This window comes from Mustelus asterias, chromosome 25 (genome assembly GCF_964213995.1).
Source record: "Mustelus asterias chromosome 25, sMusAst1.hap1.1, whole genome shotgun sequence".
Taxonomy (NCBI): domain Eukaryota; kingdom Metazoa; phylum Chordata; class Chondrichthyes; order Carcharhiniformes; family Triakidae; genus Mustelus; species Mustelus asterias.
In genome coordinates this window covers 8,295,532-8,311,503 of record NC_135825.1, presented here as the reverse complement: position 1 = coordinate 8,311,503, position 15,972 = coordinate 8,295,532, and the positions used below count along the sequence as shown (strand labels likewise).

The 15,972-nt window shown below is 47.0% G+C and overlaps 1 protein-coding gene across 1 annotated transcript in view; it reads left to right on the top strand.

Annotated features, from left to right (window-relative positions):
- cntn2 (contactin 2) overlaps positions 1-15,972 on the top strand; it is a 213,594-nt gene that overhangs the window by 110,346 nt on the left and 87,276 nt on the right. The window contains exons 4-6 of the mRNA XM_078242070.1: positions 1,249-1,424; positions 3,140-3,235; positions 12,715-12,911. Coding sequence (XP_078098196.1) covers positions 1,249-1,424; positions 3,140-3,235; positions 12,715-12,911 — 469 coding nt within the window. The remainder of the gene's footprint in view (positions 1-1,248; positions 1,425-3,139; positions 3,236-12,714; positions 12,912-15,972) is intronic.

The following is a 15,972-nucleotide window of genomic DNA, read 5'->3' as shown; positions in this document are numbered from 1 at the left end:
TGGGAAAATTCCACCCGATGCTTCAAAGTAACTTACATAGTAACATAGAAACTAGAAGCAGGAGGAGGCCATTCGGCCCTTCGAGCCTGCTCCACCATTCATCACGATCATGGCTGATCATCGAATTCAATACCCTGATCCCCCCTTCCTCCCTTATCCCTTGACCCCTTTAGCCCCAAGAGCGATATCTAATTTCTTCTTGAAATCACACCACATTTTGGCCTGAACTACTGATGCGCGATTAATTCACTCGGGAGGCTTGGTCGTACCCGGGAATAAAGGCTTTTATTCACAACAAGAATAGAGCATACTGCTTAACAATACTATCCCAGACTAAGGGCCACTAGGAAGTAGCAGTGACCTTTGTACTCCTGTAAGAAGGCGGAGCCAAACGGAGTGTACCACAGAACAATGCTAACAGGTGGAACACCCCAACCCTAACCCCAACAGGAACAAGAGTAACATATGTACAAGTACCCATAGTGGTAACCATCTATGGTTCACCACAACTACTTTCTGTGGTAGTGAATTCCACACATTCACCACCCTCTGGGCAAAGAAATTCCTCCTCACCTCAGTTCTAAAAGGTTTACCCCTTATCCTCAAACTGTGACCCCTAGCTCTGGACTCCCCCACCACTCGGAACATTCTTCCTGACTCTACCCTGTCGAACCCTATTAGAATTTAATAAGTTTCTACGAGATCCCCTCTCACTCTTCCAAACTCCAGTGAATATAATCCTAACCGACTTAGTCTCTCCTCATAATGGCAGACCTGCCATCCCAGGAATCAGCCTGGTAAACCTTCGCTGTACTCCGTCTGTAGCAAGGACATCCTTCCTCAGGTGTGAAGGGTGTGAAGCGTTTTGAGGTGCTTCCGAGAACAGATCTGATGTAAATATCCATCTCCACTTAACACTTAGCAGAATGCTTGTAACTGGAAAACATTTGCTGATTCAGTTTTGGTACAAATGTGTTTTATTTCTTTCAAGAACTTTCTGAAATGGAAAGTAATTTAACCCATTAGAATTCTATATCATGGGATAAATGAGAATGCATTTGGTCAAATGAAATGTTAAATAATAAGGTTATATTGGAGTAGCTTTAGCTCTACGGAACTCCATGAGCAGATTTGATTTCAGACCGTGGCAATTTTGTCATAATTGGGGAAAAGATTTTTGAGAGGATATCTATTGTTCACAGTAATAAGTCTAATTATCTGGTTCTCTGGAATCATTCTTCCCGGCAGATGGAAAGTCAATGGGACAGACGTTAACATTGAAGGGGATAATCGTTACAGTCTGGTTGGAGGGAACCTGGTGATCAGCTACCCAACGCGATCCAAAGACCCTGGATCCTATCAGTGCCTAGCAACGAACTCAGTTGGGACCGTCATAAGCAAAGAGGCGTTCCTTCGTTTCGGCTGTGAGTTTTTCAGTCGCTGGTGCCGATGTTCAGAGATTCCTCTGCCTCCGATTAGTCCCCTAATTGTAAAGTAGAAATGTATGTTGGGGGCCAGGGACCGTAACGATTCTTGTATTCAGTTAAAACCAAATAAGAAGCAGATCACAGCAAGTTTCCTCATTGTTCCTGGTAATTCCTATGCTGGACTATATTGTTGTCTCAATGAACCCAGACAGTATGTTATGGTCCTGTCATGGCAGAGGGTGGAAGCACAAAATGTGGTGAGCTGTTCCAAAGCTCTTTGACTTTGGTGGGACTGGAAGATCCTTCTGGTGGGAGTGGCCATAAAATTCCACCTTTGGAGTGATGGAACATTGCCTCCATTCACCTGCCTGGTGAGTCCCAGGTCTTGATTGTATTGTGTGGAATGGGCCCGGCAGGTTATTCAGCACCAAGATGGAGAAGCCCACTTCAGGCCAGTGTCCTGCAACTTCCATAGCTGCTACAAAGCACTGTTGGCAGAAGTCTGGCATCCAGATCCCCATCAGCCCCTGGCCCAGGAAATGAAACAGGACCCAAAAATTAGGTGGCCAAAGACCTCCCAGATTATTGGCTTTGCAATATTCATGGCAAACTTCCATTTCTCTCGCAAATTTAGATTGTTTTGAAGGTTGTCCATTCTGATGGAATCATTCATGCCAACTGCTGCAAAAGGGCTCATATGAAATGAGAAATTAGATGGGCAGCACAGTGGTTAGCACTACTGGCTCACAGCGCCAGGGACCCAGGTTCGACTACAGCCTTGGATGACTGTCTGTGTGGAGTTTGCACATTCTCCCCGTGTCTGTGTGGGTTTCCTCCCACAGTCCAAAGATGTGCAGGTTAGGTAGTTTGGCCAGGCTAAATTGCCCCTTGGTGTCCCAAGACATGTAGGTTAGGGAGATTATTTGGGTAAATACATGAGGTTACGGGGATAGGGCCTGGGTTAGATGCCCTGTTGGAGAGTCGGTACAGACCCAATGGGTCGAATAGCCACCTTCTGCACTGTGCGGATTCTATGAGATCATCCTCTCTATCAGGTCATTCCTTGGAGACATTAACTAAGCCTTCAATTTCCCCTCAATTAAATTCCACCCCCTTAGTCTTGTTTATAAAATATCTACAAGTCATATTGAGCCCCTCAATGAGCATCGCAGACATGGATATTTATTGGAGGGTAATATCCTACACTAATTTTCTGGCAAGTGGAGAAAAGGTGGCCATGGAATGTAGAAAAGAGGCTTCAAGTCCTGCCTTGTGCCTGTGGACAATGCTATGGTGTGAATCATAATCTGCAAATGTGGCAACGTGTATTCCTGTCGTAGCACTCCCACCACCTTCAAGGTAACATGTGCTTTGTGAGCCTGAAAGTAAATCCTTCACCAAGAAAAGCTTTGACAAGAGTTGCGGCCAATTAAGGATGATTTTCGTGGGTGGTGTAGCCAGGAGTCTCAGACCATTGCCCAGTGACAAATGTCTGTGCTGGGGCTGGGTTTAGACCCAAGCACCTTTCCGTTAAACAACAGGGTGGGAGGGGAAGAGCCATCACACATCACATTGGTTATGTTTGAACAATATGATGACACTGCCATGAGGGTGGTAACATGCTCGAACTTCGAATGCACCATTTTCTTGTGTCCAGAAATCTCTCAGTTAAACCTCTCGCCATTCAACTGATTCACTCTTCTTATCGTTAGATCTTTCGCAGTTTTCAACAGAAGAGAGGGACCTGGTGAAAGTGACTGAAGGAACGGGGTTGATGCTTCCTTGCAACGCTCCCCCACATTATCCAGGTAATCGCATAAACCTCCGTTCTGTCGCACTGTTTCATGCCAATAGAGCCAATCAAAACTGCCGAACTCCTTACCTCCACCAGCCTTCCCTTCCTCCTTCAATCTACAGGCTCTCAAAGAAAGGACAACCACTTGTATGTAACATCTTTGGAAGGACATGCTAAAGGGCTTTACAGCCATTGAAGGCCTGTGCTGATGTACGATACGCAGCAATTATACAGGATGTTGGTGAGGCCACACCTGGAGTATTATCGGCAGTTTTGGTGTCCTTATCTGTGGAAGGACATCCTTGCTATATTGGGAATACAGGAAAGGTTTACCAGGCTGATTCCTGGGATGGCAGGTCTGTCATATGAGGAGAGACTAAGTCGGTTAGGATTATATTCACTGGAGTTTAGAAGAGTGAGCGAGGATCTCATAGAAACTTATAAAATTCTAACAGGGTTAGACAGGGTAGATCCAGAAAGAATGTTCCCAATGGTGCGAGAAGTCCAGAACCAGGGGTCACAGTTTGAGGATAAGGAGTAAATCTTTTAGAACTGAGGTGAGGAGAAATTTCTTCACCCAGAGGGTGGTGAATGTGTGGAATTCACTACCGCAGAATGTAGTTGAGGCCAAAATGTGGTGTGATTTCAAGAAGAAATTAGTTATTGCTCTTGGGGCTAAAGGGATCAAGGGATATGGGAGGAAGGAGGGGATCAGGATATTGAATTTGATATCAGCCATGATCAAAATTAATGGCAGAGCAGGCTCGAAGAGCCGAATGGCCTACTCCTGCTTCTAGTTTCTATGTTTCCACGTAACAAATTTTATCCAGTTCCCAGCAATGAGATCATTGTTGTTTTGTGATGTTAGGGATAGATACTGACTGATAAATGAACCCCAATCCAGGTGGTGAAGTATGAAAGTGGACACTAATCCTTTGCTTGATAAATCTTCCATTTACAACATGCCTTTGGTCTGCTAATCCACTTAGCGTCGCTCTTTTAAAGCAACAGTAAATCAACTCAAACAAACCAATTAACAGGGCAATAGCCTCTCAAAGGGGCACTGTAACAAAAGACAAAAGGTTAAAGAAAATTTATCTGCTCAAATTAAAATGTTGTGTTGGGGATTGATGAAGGAGTCCAGCCCTGGTGGTGCCTACAAGTCACGAAAAACTTCAAGCGGACACCACGTACTCCCACTCTGGGGACACCTGGACATGAATGTAGCCATGGAGGGGGTGGTGCAGACAGCCAGGTCAAACAAACACCCCTCTCCACAACGGCCGGCTGCCTGGGCCTGTCAATGGACACCTTAGCCAGGCCCAGGAGGAGGTCCTCCAATCTGCCCACATCCTCCGCGCCGGGTGGCCGAAGATCAGGACCGGAATTCTCCAGCCATTCACGTTGGCAGGGTTCTCTGGTCCCGTCGGCAGTGCACCCTCGCCTGTGGGTTGGCATGGGGTGACGTCAATGGGAATTCCCATTGACAGCAGCTGGAACAGGGAATCCTGCCGCTAGCAAACAATGCGCCACCTCCTGTTGGCGGGAAACATGCAGCTAAGAGGCTGGAGAATCTCGCTCCGGGAGTGTGCTTCTGAAGTGCAGCCAAAAATTGAAGATGAAGCCCTTAAAATAATAAAAAAAGGGGCTGCAACGATCTATATAGACCTGGAATAACAATAGCATTGACCAGAACTCCCCAGATCCTCTTTCAAATAATTCCACACCATGTATTCCATCTATCTGAGAGCAGGCTTAGTTCAATGTCGTATCTGGAAGGTGAGATTGTGGATTAACCAGACAATGCATGGTGAGTACTCAAATCTCCAAAGCTTTATTACTTGCTAGCAAGGAGGACACACCTTCAGCGCAATGCGCTGTTGGATGTTCTCCCGATTCATACAGACAATTAACAGTTATAGTTAATTAGGGCAAATGAGAAACGAGCAACTTTCTACTCCTTCATTTGCATACATAGTCCACCAATCATAGCATCGCTTTTTGCCCTTTCTTATCCAATAGAAACCCATCTCCTTCCTCAGCATAATACGTCACCATATCTTGTTTTTTTGGGTATTTGCCATGGTAACTTGTCTTTGCTTCATCCTGTGGCCAAGGCCAGGAATGCAGTGTTTATGAAACCTACACAAAGTTAGATTAGTTTCTTTCCTGAATGTGCACCCGCTGACCTCAATGAGGCCTTGTCTGATAATAAGCTTTCTCCATCCTTGCTGACAGAGTTGCCTGCCATGGTTGTTGTAAAATAATTCCCACACCACTTTCGGTTGTGCACTAGAAGCATCGGCCTAAATTTTTCTCAAACCGCTGAAGTACCCACAACTTTCTGACTCCAAGGGAAAGGTGCGACCCGCTTAGCCACAACTAACATTCACAAAGCCTGAACTTAGGTCGAAATTCTCCGATGTTGTACACCCCCTGCCGCTGTCAGCGAGAACAAAGAATCTGGCGCTCAGCCAAACCTCCATTCACTGCAGCGGGACCGGATAATCCCAGCCCCGGACAAAGTCGGAGAATCCCTTCGTCTCACCGAAAAATTATTTATCTGAACAAAGAACAAAGAACAGAGAACAGCACAGGAACAGACCCTTTGGCCCTCCAAGCCTACGCCGATCACCTTGATCGATCCAAACCAACCGCTTATATCCCTCTATTCCCCGTTTGTTCATGTGCCTATCAAGATAAGTCTGAAATGTGGCTAATGTAACTGCCTGAACCATCTCACTTGGCAGTGCATTCCAGGCCCCCACCACCCTCTGTGTAAAAACTTCCCCCGCACATCTCCACTGAACCTTCCCCCCCTTACCTTGAACTTGTGCCCCCTTGTAATTGTCATTTCTGCCCTGGGAAAAAGCTTCCATCTGTTCACCCTATCCATGCCCCTCATAATTTTATAAACTTCTATCAGGTCGCCCCTCACCCTCCGTCTTTCCAGGGAGGACAAAATTCCAGTTTATTCAATCTCTCCTCATAGCTAATACCCTCCATACCAGGCAACATCCTGGAAAACCTTTTCTGTACCCTCTCCAAAGCTTCCACGTGCTTCTGGGAGTGTGGTGACCAGAATTGGACACAGTATTCCAAATGTGGCCTAATCAACGTTTTATATAACTGTAACATAATTTGCCAACTTTTATACTCGATGCCCCGTCCAATGAAGGCAAACATGCTTTCTTCACCACCTTTTCCACTTGTGCTGCCACTTTTAAGGATCTGTGGATCTGTACTCCCAGATCTCTCTGTGTGTCTATGTTCCTGATGGTTCTGCCATTTATTTTATAGCTCCCACCTGAATTGGATCTACCAGAAGACCATAAGACACAGCAGCAAAATTAGGCCACTCGGCCCATCGGGTCTGCTCCGCCATTCAAAGATGGCTGATATTTTTCTCATCCCCATTCTCCTGCCTTTTCCCCATAACCCCTGATCCCTTTTTTTTAATCAAGAACCTATCTATTTCTGTCTTAAAGTCACTCAATGACCTGGCCTCCAAAGTGCTGTGTACCTATGTTTTCCTTCCCCGCGCTTTTCAACATTGCCAGCACCCTGCACGAAGATCTGCTGCTCGTTCATCTCGGTTTCTCAGTGAATCACTCAGTGCCGTCCATCTGTTCTTGTGAACAGAAGTGAGAGCTACAGAAAGTTAATGTCTGGCCAGCCACCAGAAACCAATGTCCTGAATTACAAACAGACAAACCCCCGCACTTCCCCCTCCCCCCCCCCACCCCCACCCCCCGCCCCCGCAGCCACTCTGTGCCAAAAAGAAACCAGTCAAATCTGGAAACCCAGGGACAGAAAACACAATTTGACTTATTGAGTCACTCGGAATGAATAGCCACAACAGGAAAGAAACAAATATTTTTTTTGCACAGAGGTTTTCTGTAACATCCGCTGAGGGCATTCAGTGTTAACTCCTATTGCACTTATTTTACAAAGTAATGGTGTGGAGATTCCGGCGTTGGACTGGGGTAAGCACACAGTAAGAAGTCTCACAACACCAGGTTAAAGTCCAACCGGTTTATTTGGTAGCACAAGCTCCTTGAAGAAGACTCACCCGAAGAAGGAGCAACATTCCGAAAGCTCGTGCTACCAAATAAACCTGTTGGACTTTAACCTGATGTTGTGAGACCTCTTACTTTACAAAGTAAGAAAGAGTTGCATTAATATAGCGCCTCAATGACCTCAAGACAGCCCAAAGCACTTTGCAGCCAATGATATCCATTTTGACGTTTAATCACTCAGAAACGTGCTAGCCAATTTGTGCACAGAAAGATCCCAGAAGCGGCAATTTGATCATGTGATTGGCTCTGTGCTTGAGGTACTTTTAAAGAGTCGCTTCAGTTTTAACACAGGGAAACATGCATTGGCGATACAGAACTTTGGGACGTACTGTGGCTGTGAATGGTGCTATAGAAATGCAAAGTAATTTGTCTGCTTTACTTTCAACCTTACTGCAAGAGTAAGCAAGCTCACAACACCAGATTAAAGTCCAACAGGTTTATTTGGTAGCACGAACTTTTGGGGTGCTGCCCCTTCATCAAGTGAGTGACTCACCTGATGAAGGGGCAGCGCCCCGAAAGCTCGTGCTACCAGATAAACCCATTGGACTTTAACCTGGTGTTGTGAGGTTACTTACTGTGCCCACCCCAGTCCAACGCCGGCAACTCCACATCATTACTGCAAGAGAGCCTTGATCTACCCTGAGCTGCAGACTGTTCAGTGAGAATGTAAAACTTGCAAAGGACTTCAGAACTATCCATCCACACAACTCAAAGGCGACTAATCCCATTCTCTGCTCCATTGCGATGTTCTCCTGTTTCCACCTCAGGGTGTCTGGTTGTACATCCGGCCACGCTGTGTTGGCAGCATTGGTTCTTGACGACCGGCACCAAAGGCAACTTTCTGGATGGGCAAAAACCAAGCGAGATAGGCCAAAACAGACCAGAGGCAGGATTCTCTGATCTCACCCGTTCCCGCCCCGCTGCCAGCGTGAACGGAGAATTTGGCGCTCAGCCAAAACTCCATTCACTGCAGCAGGACTGGAGAATCCCAGCCGCGTGAAAGGATGGAGACCTGGGCCAAAAAATGGCAAATAGAATTTATGATGTGGAGATGCCGGCGTTGGACTGGGGTAAACACAGTAAGAAGTTTAACAACACCAGGTTAAAGTCCAACAGGTTTATTTGGTAGCAAAAGCCACACAAGCTTTCGAGGCTCTGAGCCCCTTCTTCAGGTGAGTGGGAATTCTGTTCACAAACAGAACTTATAAAGACACAGACTCAATTTACATGAATAATGGTTGGAATGCGAATACTTACAACTAATCCAGTCTTTAAGAAACAAAACAATGGGAGTGGAGAGAGCATCAAGACAGGCTAAAAAGATGTGTATTGTCTCCAGACAAGACAGCCAGTGAAACTCTGCAGGTCCACGCAACTGTGGGAGTTACAAATAGTGTGACATAAACCCAATATCCCGGTTGAGGCCGTCCTTGTGTGTGCGGAACTTGGCTATCAGTTTCTGCTCAGCGACTCTGCGCTGTCGTGTGTCGCGAAGGCCGCCTTGGAGAACGCTTACCCGAATATCAGAGGCCGAATGCCCGTGACCGCTGAAGTGCTCCCCAACAGGAAGAGAACAGTCTTGCCTGGCGTAGAGGCAATAGAATTTAACCAGACAAATGTGAGGTGATGCGATTTGTAAGATCTACTGCAGAAGGAAAGTATAGAGTAAATGGTAGAACTCTTAGAAATATTAGCATACAGAGGGATCTGGGCGTGCAGATCCACAGTTCCCTGAAGGTGGCAGCTCAGGTGGACAAGGTAGTCAAGAAGGTGTATGGCATGCTGGCCTTCATCAGCCAGGGCGTTGAGTATAGGAATTGGAAAATCATGTTGCAGCTGTATAAGACTTTGGTTAGGCCACATTTGGAGTATTGTGTACAATTCTGGTCGCCACACTAGCGGAAGGATATTGATGTATTAAAAAGGGTGCAAAGAGATTTACCAGGACGTTGCCTGGTTTGGAGGATATGGACTATGAAGAAAGGTTGAACAAACTTGGATTGTTTTCATTGGAGTGTCAGAGGATGAGGGGGGGACCTGATAGAGGTTTACAAGATTATGACAGGCTTGGATAGAGTGGATAGTGAGAGTCTTTTTCCCAGCGTTGAAGGGTCAATTACTCAGGGGCATTGGTTGAAAATGAGAGGGAGAAAGTTTAAAAGAGATGTAAGGGGCAAATATTTCACACAGAGGATGGTGAATGCCTGGAACGCGCTGCCAGAGAAGGTGATGGAAGCAGATTCTATAACAACGTTCAAGAGGCATCTGGATAGATGCACGAATAGGCAGGGAATAGAGGGATATGGACCACGTAGAGGCAAGAAAATATTAGACTAGAGAGGCACCTGTGTCAGCACAGACTTGGTGGGCCGAAGTATTGTTTCTTGCGCGCTATACAGACAAAATATACCGTTCATAGAGAAGGAAAGGAGAAAGTGCAGAATGTAGTGTTACAGTCATACCTAGGGTTGCAGAGAAAGATCAACTTAGTGCGAGGTCAGTCCATTCAAAAGTCTGACAGCAGCAGGGAAGAAGCTGTTCTTCAGTCGGTTGGTACGTGACCTCAGACCTTTGTATCTTTTTTCCGACGGAAGAAGGTGGAAGAGAGAATGTCCGGGGTGCGTGGGGTCCTTAATTATGCTGGCTGCTTTGCCAAGGCAGCGGGAAGTGTAGACAGAGTCAATGGATGGGAGGCTGGTTTGCGTGATGGATTGGGCTACATTCACGACCTTTTGTAGTTCCTTGCGGTCTTGGGCAGAGCAGGAGCCATACCAAGCTGTGATGCAACCAGAAAGAATGCTTTCTATGGTGCATCTGTAAAGGTTGGTGAGAGTCGTAGCTGACATGCCAAATTTCCTTAATCTTCTGAGAACGTACATTAACACTGCAATGAAGTTACTGTAAAAATCCCCTAGTCGCCACACTCCGGCACCTGTTCGGGTACACTGAGGGAGAATTTAGCATGGCCAATGCACCCTAACCAGCACGTCGTTCGGACTGTGGGAGGAAACCGGAGCACCCGGGGGAAATCCACGCAGACATGGGGAGAACGTGCAAACTCCACACAGACAGTGACCCAAGTCGGGAATCAAACCCAGGTCCCTGGCGGCGTGAGGGTGGGGTGGGAATTGGCCTAATGTTATGTGCACCACCCCCCCAAGAAATGTGTCAAATGCAGCCTTTCTAGTCAGTGACTTTGCAAAATAAAAGCAGTCCAGCCTTTGCAATTTACAGGATTCCCTGTGAATCCTTTTCACACCTTCTTTGACATTCTGTAGTTACCACACATTTCACATTTCAATATATGCAGTGTTTTATTTCTCTCCTTCCAGTACTAATTTCATGGCTTCCTTGGTCTTAATGGGATTTGTTTCTCACAGTCATTTGATATTTTTAACTATTGAATCTCCTTTTAATTATGGAGCGTTAAATTTAATCGAGGTGTTCAAAATTGGGAAGGTTTTGCAGAGAGCAGCTCGAGATAAACTGTTTGCACTGGCAAGGAGGTTAGTCACCGAGGACAGAGCCAGGAGAGACATGAGGAGAAGTATTTGAACAGTGAGTTGTTTCGATCTGGACTGCACTGCTGGACAGGGTGTTGGAAGCAGATTTGTATCTTATTGAAAAGGGAATAGGATACTGTAATAACTCCACAGAGGCGAAAGTCCTGTTATCAAGTTACTTTATTTACACCATACATCTGTACACAGCCAGCTCTCCAGTTGCTCCCTGCCGAATGCAGGCTGGGAGTCTGACACACCTGCTTTAAATAGGGAGCATGAGGCTCCCTGACTTAACCATCAGGTAGTTCATACTCTAGCAAGCCAACCTCATTAGCCTGGCTGAAGTCATCACAGATACATTTTTGAAAGGAACAGTAACTGGAGGACTATGAAGAATGAGGGGAGGTCGGATACCAACCAGATAGTTCCTTCAAAGAGCCAGTGTCAGCGTGATGATGTCAGTAAAACGAAGGAGATAGCTATCGACTTCAGGAAGCGTAGCAGAGGACATGCCCCTGTCTACATCAACGGTAAGAAGTCTCACAACACCACGTTAAAGTTCAATAGGTTGATTTGGAATCACGATCTTTCGGAGCGCTGCTCCTTCATCAGGTGAGCACTTGATGAAGGGGCAGCGCTCCAAAAGCTTGTGATTCCAAATAAAACTGTTGGGCTTTGACCTGATGTTGTGAGACATCTTACTGTGCCCACCCCAGTCCAACGCCGGCAACCCCACATCTCATGGCCGTTCTTCAATGCTGATGAAATGGAGGTGGTTGAGAGCTTCAGGTTTCTAGGTGTTCAGATCATCAACAACCTGTCCTGGTCCCTCCATGTCGATGCCACAGTTAAGAAAGCCCACCAATACATCTACTTTCTCAGGAATGATGTGGAGGTGCCGGCGTTGGACTGGGGTGGGACAGTGAGGGCTCTCACAACCCCAGGTTAAAGTCCAACAGGTTGCCCCTTCATCAGTGAGTCCTGATGAAGGAGCAGCGCTCAGAAAGCTCGTGCTACCAAATAAACCTGTTGGACTTTAACCTGGTGTTGTGAGACTTCTTAATGTTTCTCAGGAAGCTAAGGAAATTTGGCATGTTCGCTACAACTCTCACCAACTTTTACAGATGCACCATAGAAAGCATCCTTTCTGGATGTATCCCAGCTTGGTATGGCTCCTGCTCTGCCCAAGACCATAAGAAACTACAAAGGACCTTGGATGAAGCCCAGTCCATCACTCAAACCAGCCTCCCATCCATTGACTCGCTGCCTCAGAAAAGCATCCAGCATAATCAAGGATCCCTCGCACCCTGGACATACTTCCTTCCACCTTCTTCCATCAGGAAAATGCTACAAAAGTCTGAGATCACGTACCAACCAACTCAAGAACAGCTTCTTCCCTGCTGCCATCAGACTTTTGAATAGACCTACCTTATATTAAGCTGATCTTTTTCCACACCCTAGCTATGACTGTAACACAACATTCTGCCCTCTCTCCTTTTCTTCTCCACTATGTACTCTCTGAACGGTATGCTTTGTCTGTATAGCGAGCAAGAAATAATAGCCACATGAACAGAGTGGGAATAATAGCCACATGAACGGAGTGGGAATGGAGGGATACAAAAGAATGGTTTAGTTTGGACCAGGGAGCGGCACGGGCTTGGAGGGCCGAAGGGCCTGTTCCTGTGCTGTATTGTTCTTTGTTCTTTGTTTGTTCTTTGTAATACTTTTCACTGTATCCCAGTACATGTGACAATAATAAATCAAATCAAATTCTATGATTTGCCATCTTTTCCCCAGCTTCATTTTTCACTTTTGAAAGCTGAGTCACACAGTTAGTCTCTGATCATTTGCCCTGAGCTCTGACAGATCGATTGATTGATTTATCTTTGAATATTTGTTTGGCATGCCAGGTCCCGCATATCGTTGGTTTATCGGTGAAATCCCAAACTTCGTAATGCCAGATGACCGTCACTTCATCTCACAGGTGACGGGGAACCTCTACATCGCCAAGGTGAAGAGTGCAGACGCTGGAGCTTACTCCTGTTATCTCACCAGCCACATTGACTACGTTACGACCAGTGTCTTCAGCAAGCCCGTTCCTCTGGCTGTGCAGGTTGGGGGTGAGTCCCTTTAAGCTTCATTAAAGACATTCGATGGCAGTCTTTTATATACCAGTTTCAATCAGTGGCCACACATCAAGGTAAAAGCGCCGCTGTTTTACAATAGTGGAACCAAAAACGAGATTGATAGACATTTGTTAGGCTCCGGTATTCAGGGTTACACAACCAAAGTAGGTGGATGGAGTTAAGATGCAGGTTGGCTGTGATTTAATTGAATGATGCGGTGAGTGTCTGGAACAAGCTGCCAGAGGCAGTAGTAGAGGCGGGTACAATTTTGTCTTTTAAAAAGCGTTTAGACAGTTCATGGGTAAAATGGGTATTGAGGGATATGGGACAAATGTGGGCAATTGGGACTAGCTTCAGGGTTTAAGAAAAAAGGGCAGCATGGACAAGTTGGGCCGAAGGGCCTGTTTCCTTGTTGTAAACCTCTATGACTCTATGTGGAGATGTCGGCGTTGGACTTGGGGTGGGCATAGTAACACCAGGTTAAAGTCCAAAAGGTTTATTTGGAATCACGAGCTTTCAGAGTTCTGCTCCTTCATCAGGTGAGTGGAGAGGTAAGTTTCACAAACGTGGCATGTATAGGCAAAGACACAATTGCAAGATAATTATAGATTGGAATGTGAAGAATGGTTAGAATGTGAGTCTTTACAGGTACAGGCAGCGTGAGTGGAGAGAGACTGTTTAATTGAAAGGCGGAGGGGACTGACTGGTCTTCTCCTGTTTCTATGGAATACCCACCTGCCAAACTCCAGCCCCATGGGGCGATTTTCTGGAGTCCCTACAATGTGTTTCTCCTGGTGGGAAATGGTATGCCTTTGGCCGGTGGTGGGATCTTCCGGTCCTGCCACTGTCAATGGGATTTCCCATTAATTCCACCCCATGCCGCCGGGAAACTCATGGCAGGAATACGACATCAGCATGACCAGGATATCCCAGCTGTGTAAACAACTGGAAAATTCCGGTCCCAATGTCGAAGCTAATCTTAAGTAATCGGTATACTGTGGTTTTAAGCAAATAGTGAGTTGCTATTATCTCCTTAGTCCTGCAAATGTTCTTCTTCAGAAAGAGGAAATAGCTGCAAGAGCCAGCATAAAATACCATCAGTTCAGTTTTGGTCAACTTGCTATGGGAAAGGTGTTATTAAACTGGAGAGAGTGCAGAAGAGATTTACAAGGACATTGCCAGGACTCAAGGGACTGAGTTATAGGGAGAGATTGGACAGACTAGGATTTTGTTCTTTGGAGCGTAGGAGATGGAGGGGTGATCTTATAGAGGTGTATAAGATCATGGGAGACACGGATAGGGTGAATGCACTCAGTCTTTTTCCCAGGGTTGGGGAATCAAAAACTAGAGGATTTAAGATAAGAGGGGAAAGAATTAATGGGAACCTGAGGAGCAACCTTTTTTACACAGAGGGTGGTGCGTGTGTGGAATGAGTTGCCGGAGGAAGTGGTTGAGGCAGGGACATTGACAACATTTAAAAGGCATTTGGACAAAAACATGGATAGGAAAGGTTTAGAGGGATATGGGCCAAATGCAGGAAAATGGGGTGAGCTTAGATGGGCATCATGGACCAGTTTGGGCCACAGGGCCTGTCTCTGTGCCGTAGATTCTCTGATTCTCTGATTCTTCCAGCACTCTGACATTGGCCTCCTGGTAAATCTCTCATTAAGTTATGGTGTCTACAGAGTGTGTCCAGAATGCTTGCCAGATGTGAAGCAAGAATTCTGGCATCAGTCATACCAAACAATCTACTTTGGAGATGTCCATTCACTCAGCAAACAGAGTCTATTTGTCTATCAAACAACCTACAGTATCTAGTTAAATAGAGTCTGCATGAACTACAGCAACCAGAACTCATTGGCTGAAACTACAGCAACACCTCTTGATAAAAGCAGGGTGCTCCATCTAGCAAAATGCAGTTTGTGGAAGATAGTTACTAATAACCATCCAAACTGTCCAAAGGTGCACATTGGCCATGCTAAATTGTCTCTTAGTGTCCCGGGTGCATAGGTTAGAGGAATTAGCAGGGGAAATATGTGGGGTTACGGGGATAGGGCCTGGGTGGGATTGTTGTTGGTGAAGACTCGATGAGTCGAATGGCCTCCTTCTGCACTGTAGGGATTCTATAACAAATTATACCTGTAAAACCAGTCTCATCACTAACAGCAATGCGGTCTCCAAGTCTGATTATCCAATCATGTGTATTCGAGCCAGGGATGGCGGTGTCCCTCTATGTAGCTGTAAGTGACCGTTGTCCTGAATTTGGTGGGGAGGGGGGGATGGGGGAGTGGGGAGGGGGGGGCGATGGGGGAGTGGGGAGGAGGAGATGAGGGAGTGAGGAGGGGGAGATGGGGCAGTGGGGAAGGGGAGATGGGGTGATGGAGGGGAGATGGGGTGGTGGGGAGTGGGACATGGAGTTGTGGGGAGGGGGAGATGGGGGCGATGGGGAGGGGAAGATGGGGCAGTAGGGAAGGGGAGATGGGGTGATGGAGGGGAGATGGGGTGGTGGGGAGGGGGACATGGAGTTGTGGGGAGGGGGAGATGGGAGCGATGGGGAGGGGGAGATGGGGCAGTGGGGAAGGGCGATGGGAGCGGTGGAGACTGGGAGATGGGTGGTGGGGGGGAATTGGGGGTGGTGGGAAGGGGGAGATGGGGGTGGTGGAGAGGGGGGGTGCGGAATCAGAACGGACTGGATTTAGGTCTACCATTACGGCAGCCGCTGGTGGGCCTGGAAGTTGTCGGGGAGCAGGCACTGGGTTGGGGAGCTGGCACCGCGTTGGGGAGCTGGCACCGGGTTGGGGAGCAGGCACCGGGTCGGGGAGCTGGCAATGGGTCCGTGGCAGTCGGCTGACCCTGATTACATGGCTGCACGTTCGTGCAAGAGGGTGATGTGGGCTTGCCGTTGGACGGCGTGGGAATTCCAGCATTGACGGTAGGAGGTCTGCATCAGCTGATAGCCGTGCAGACGCTGGCGCCATTTTTAAAAGGTCGCCAACGCCATGTTGGAGCTGGAAATCGGCTTGCAGGCTTTTTAAGAAAGCC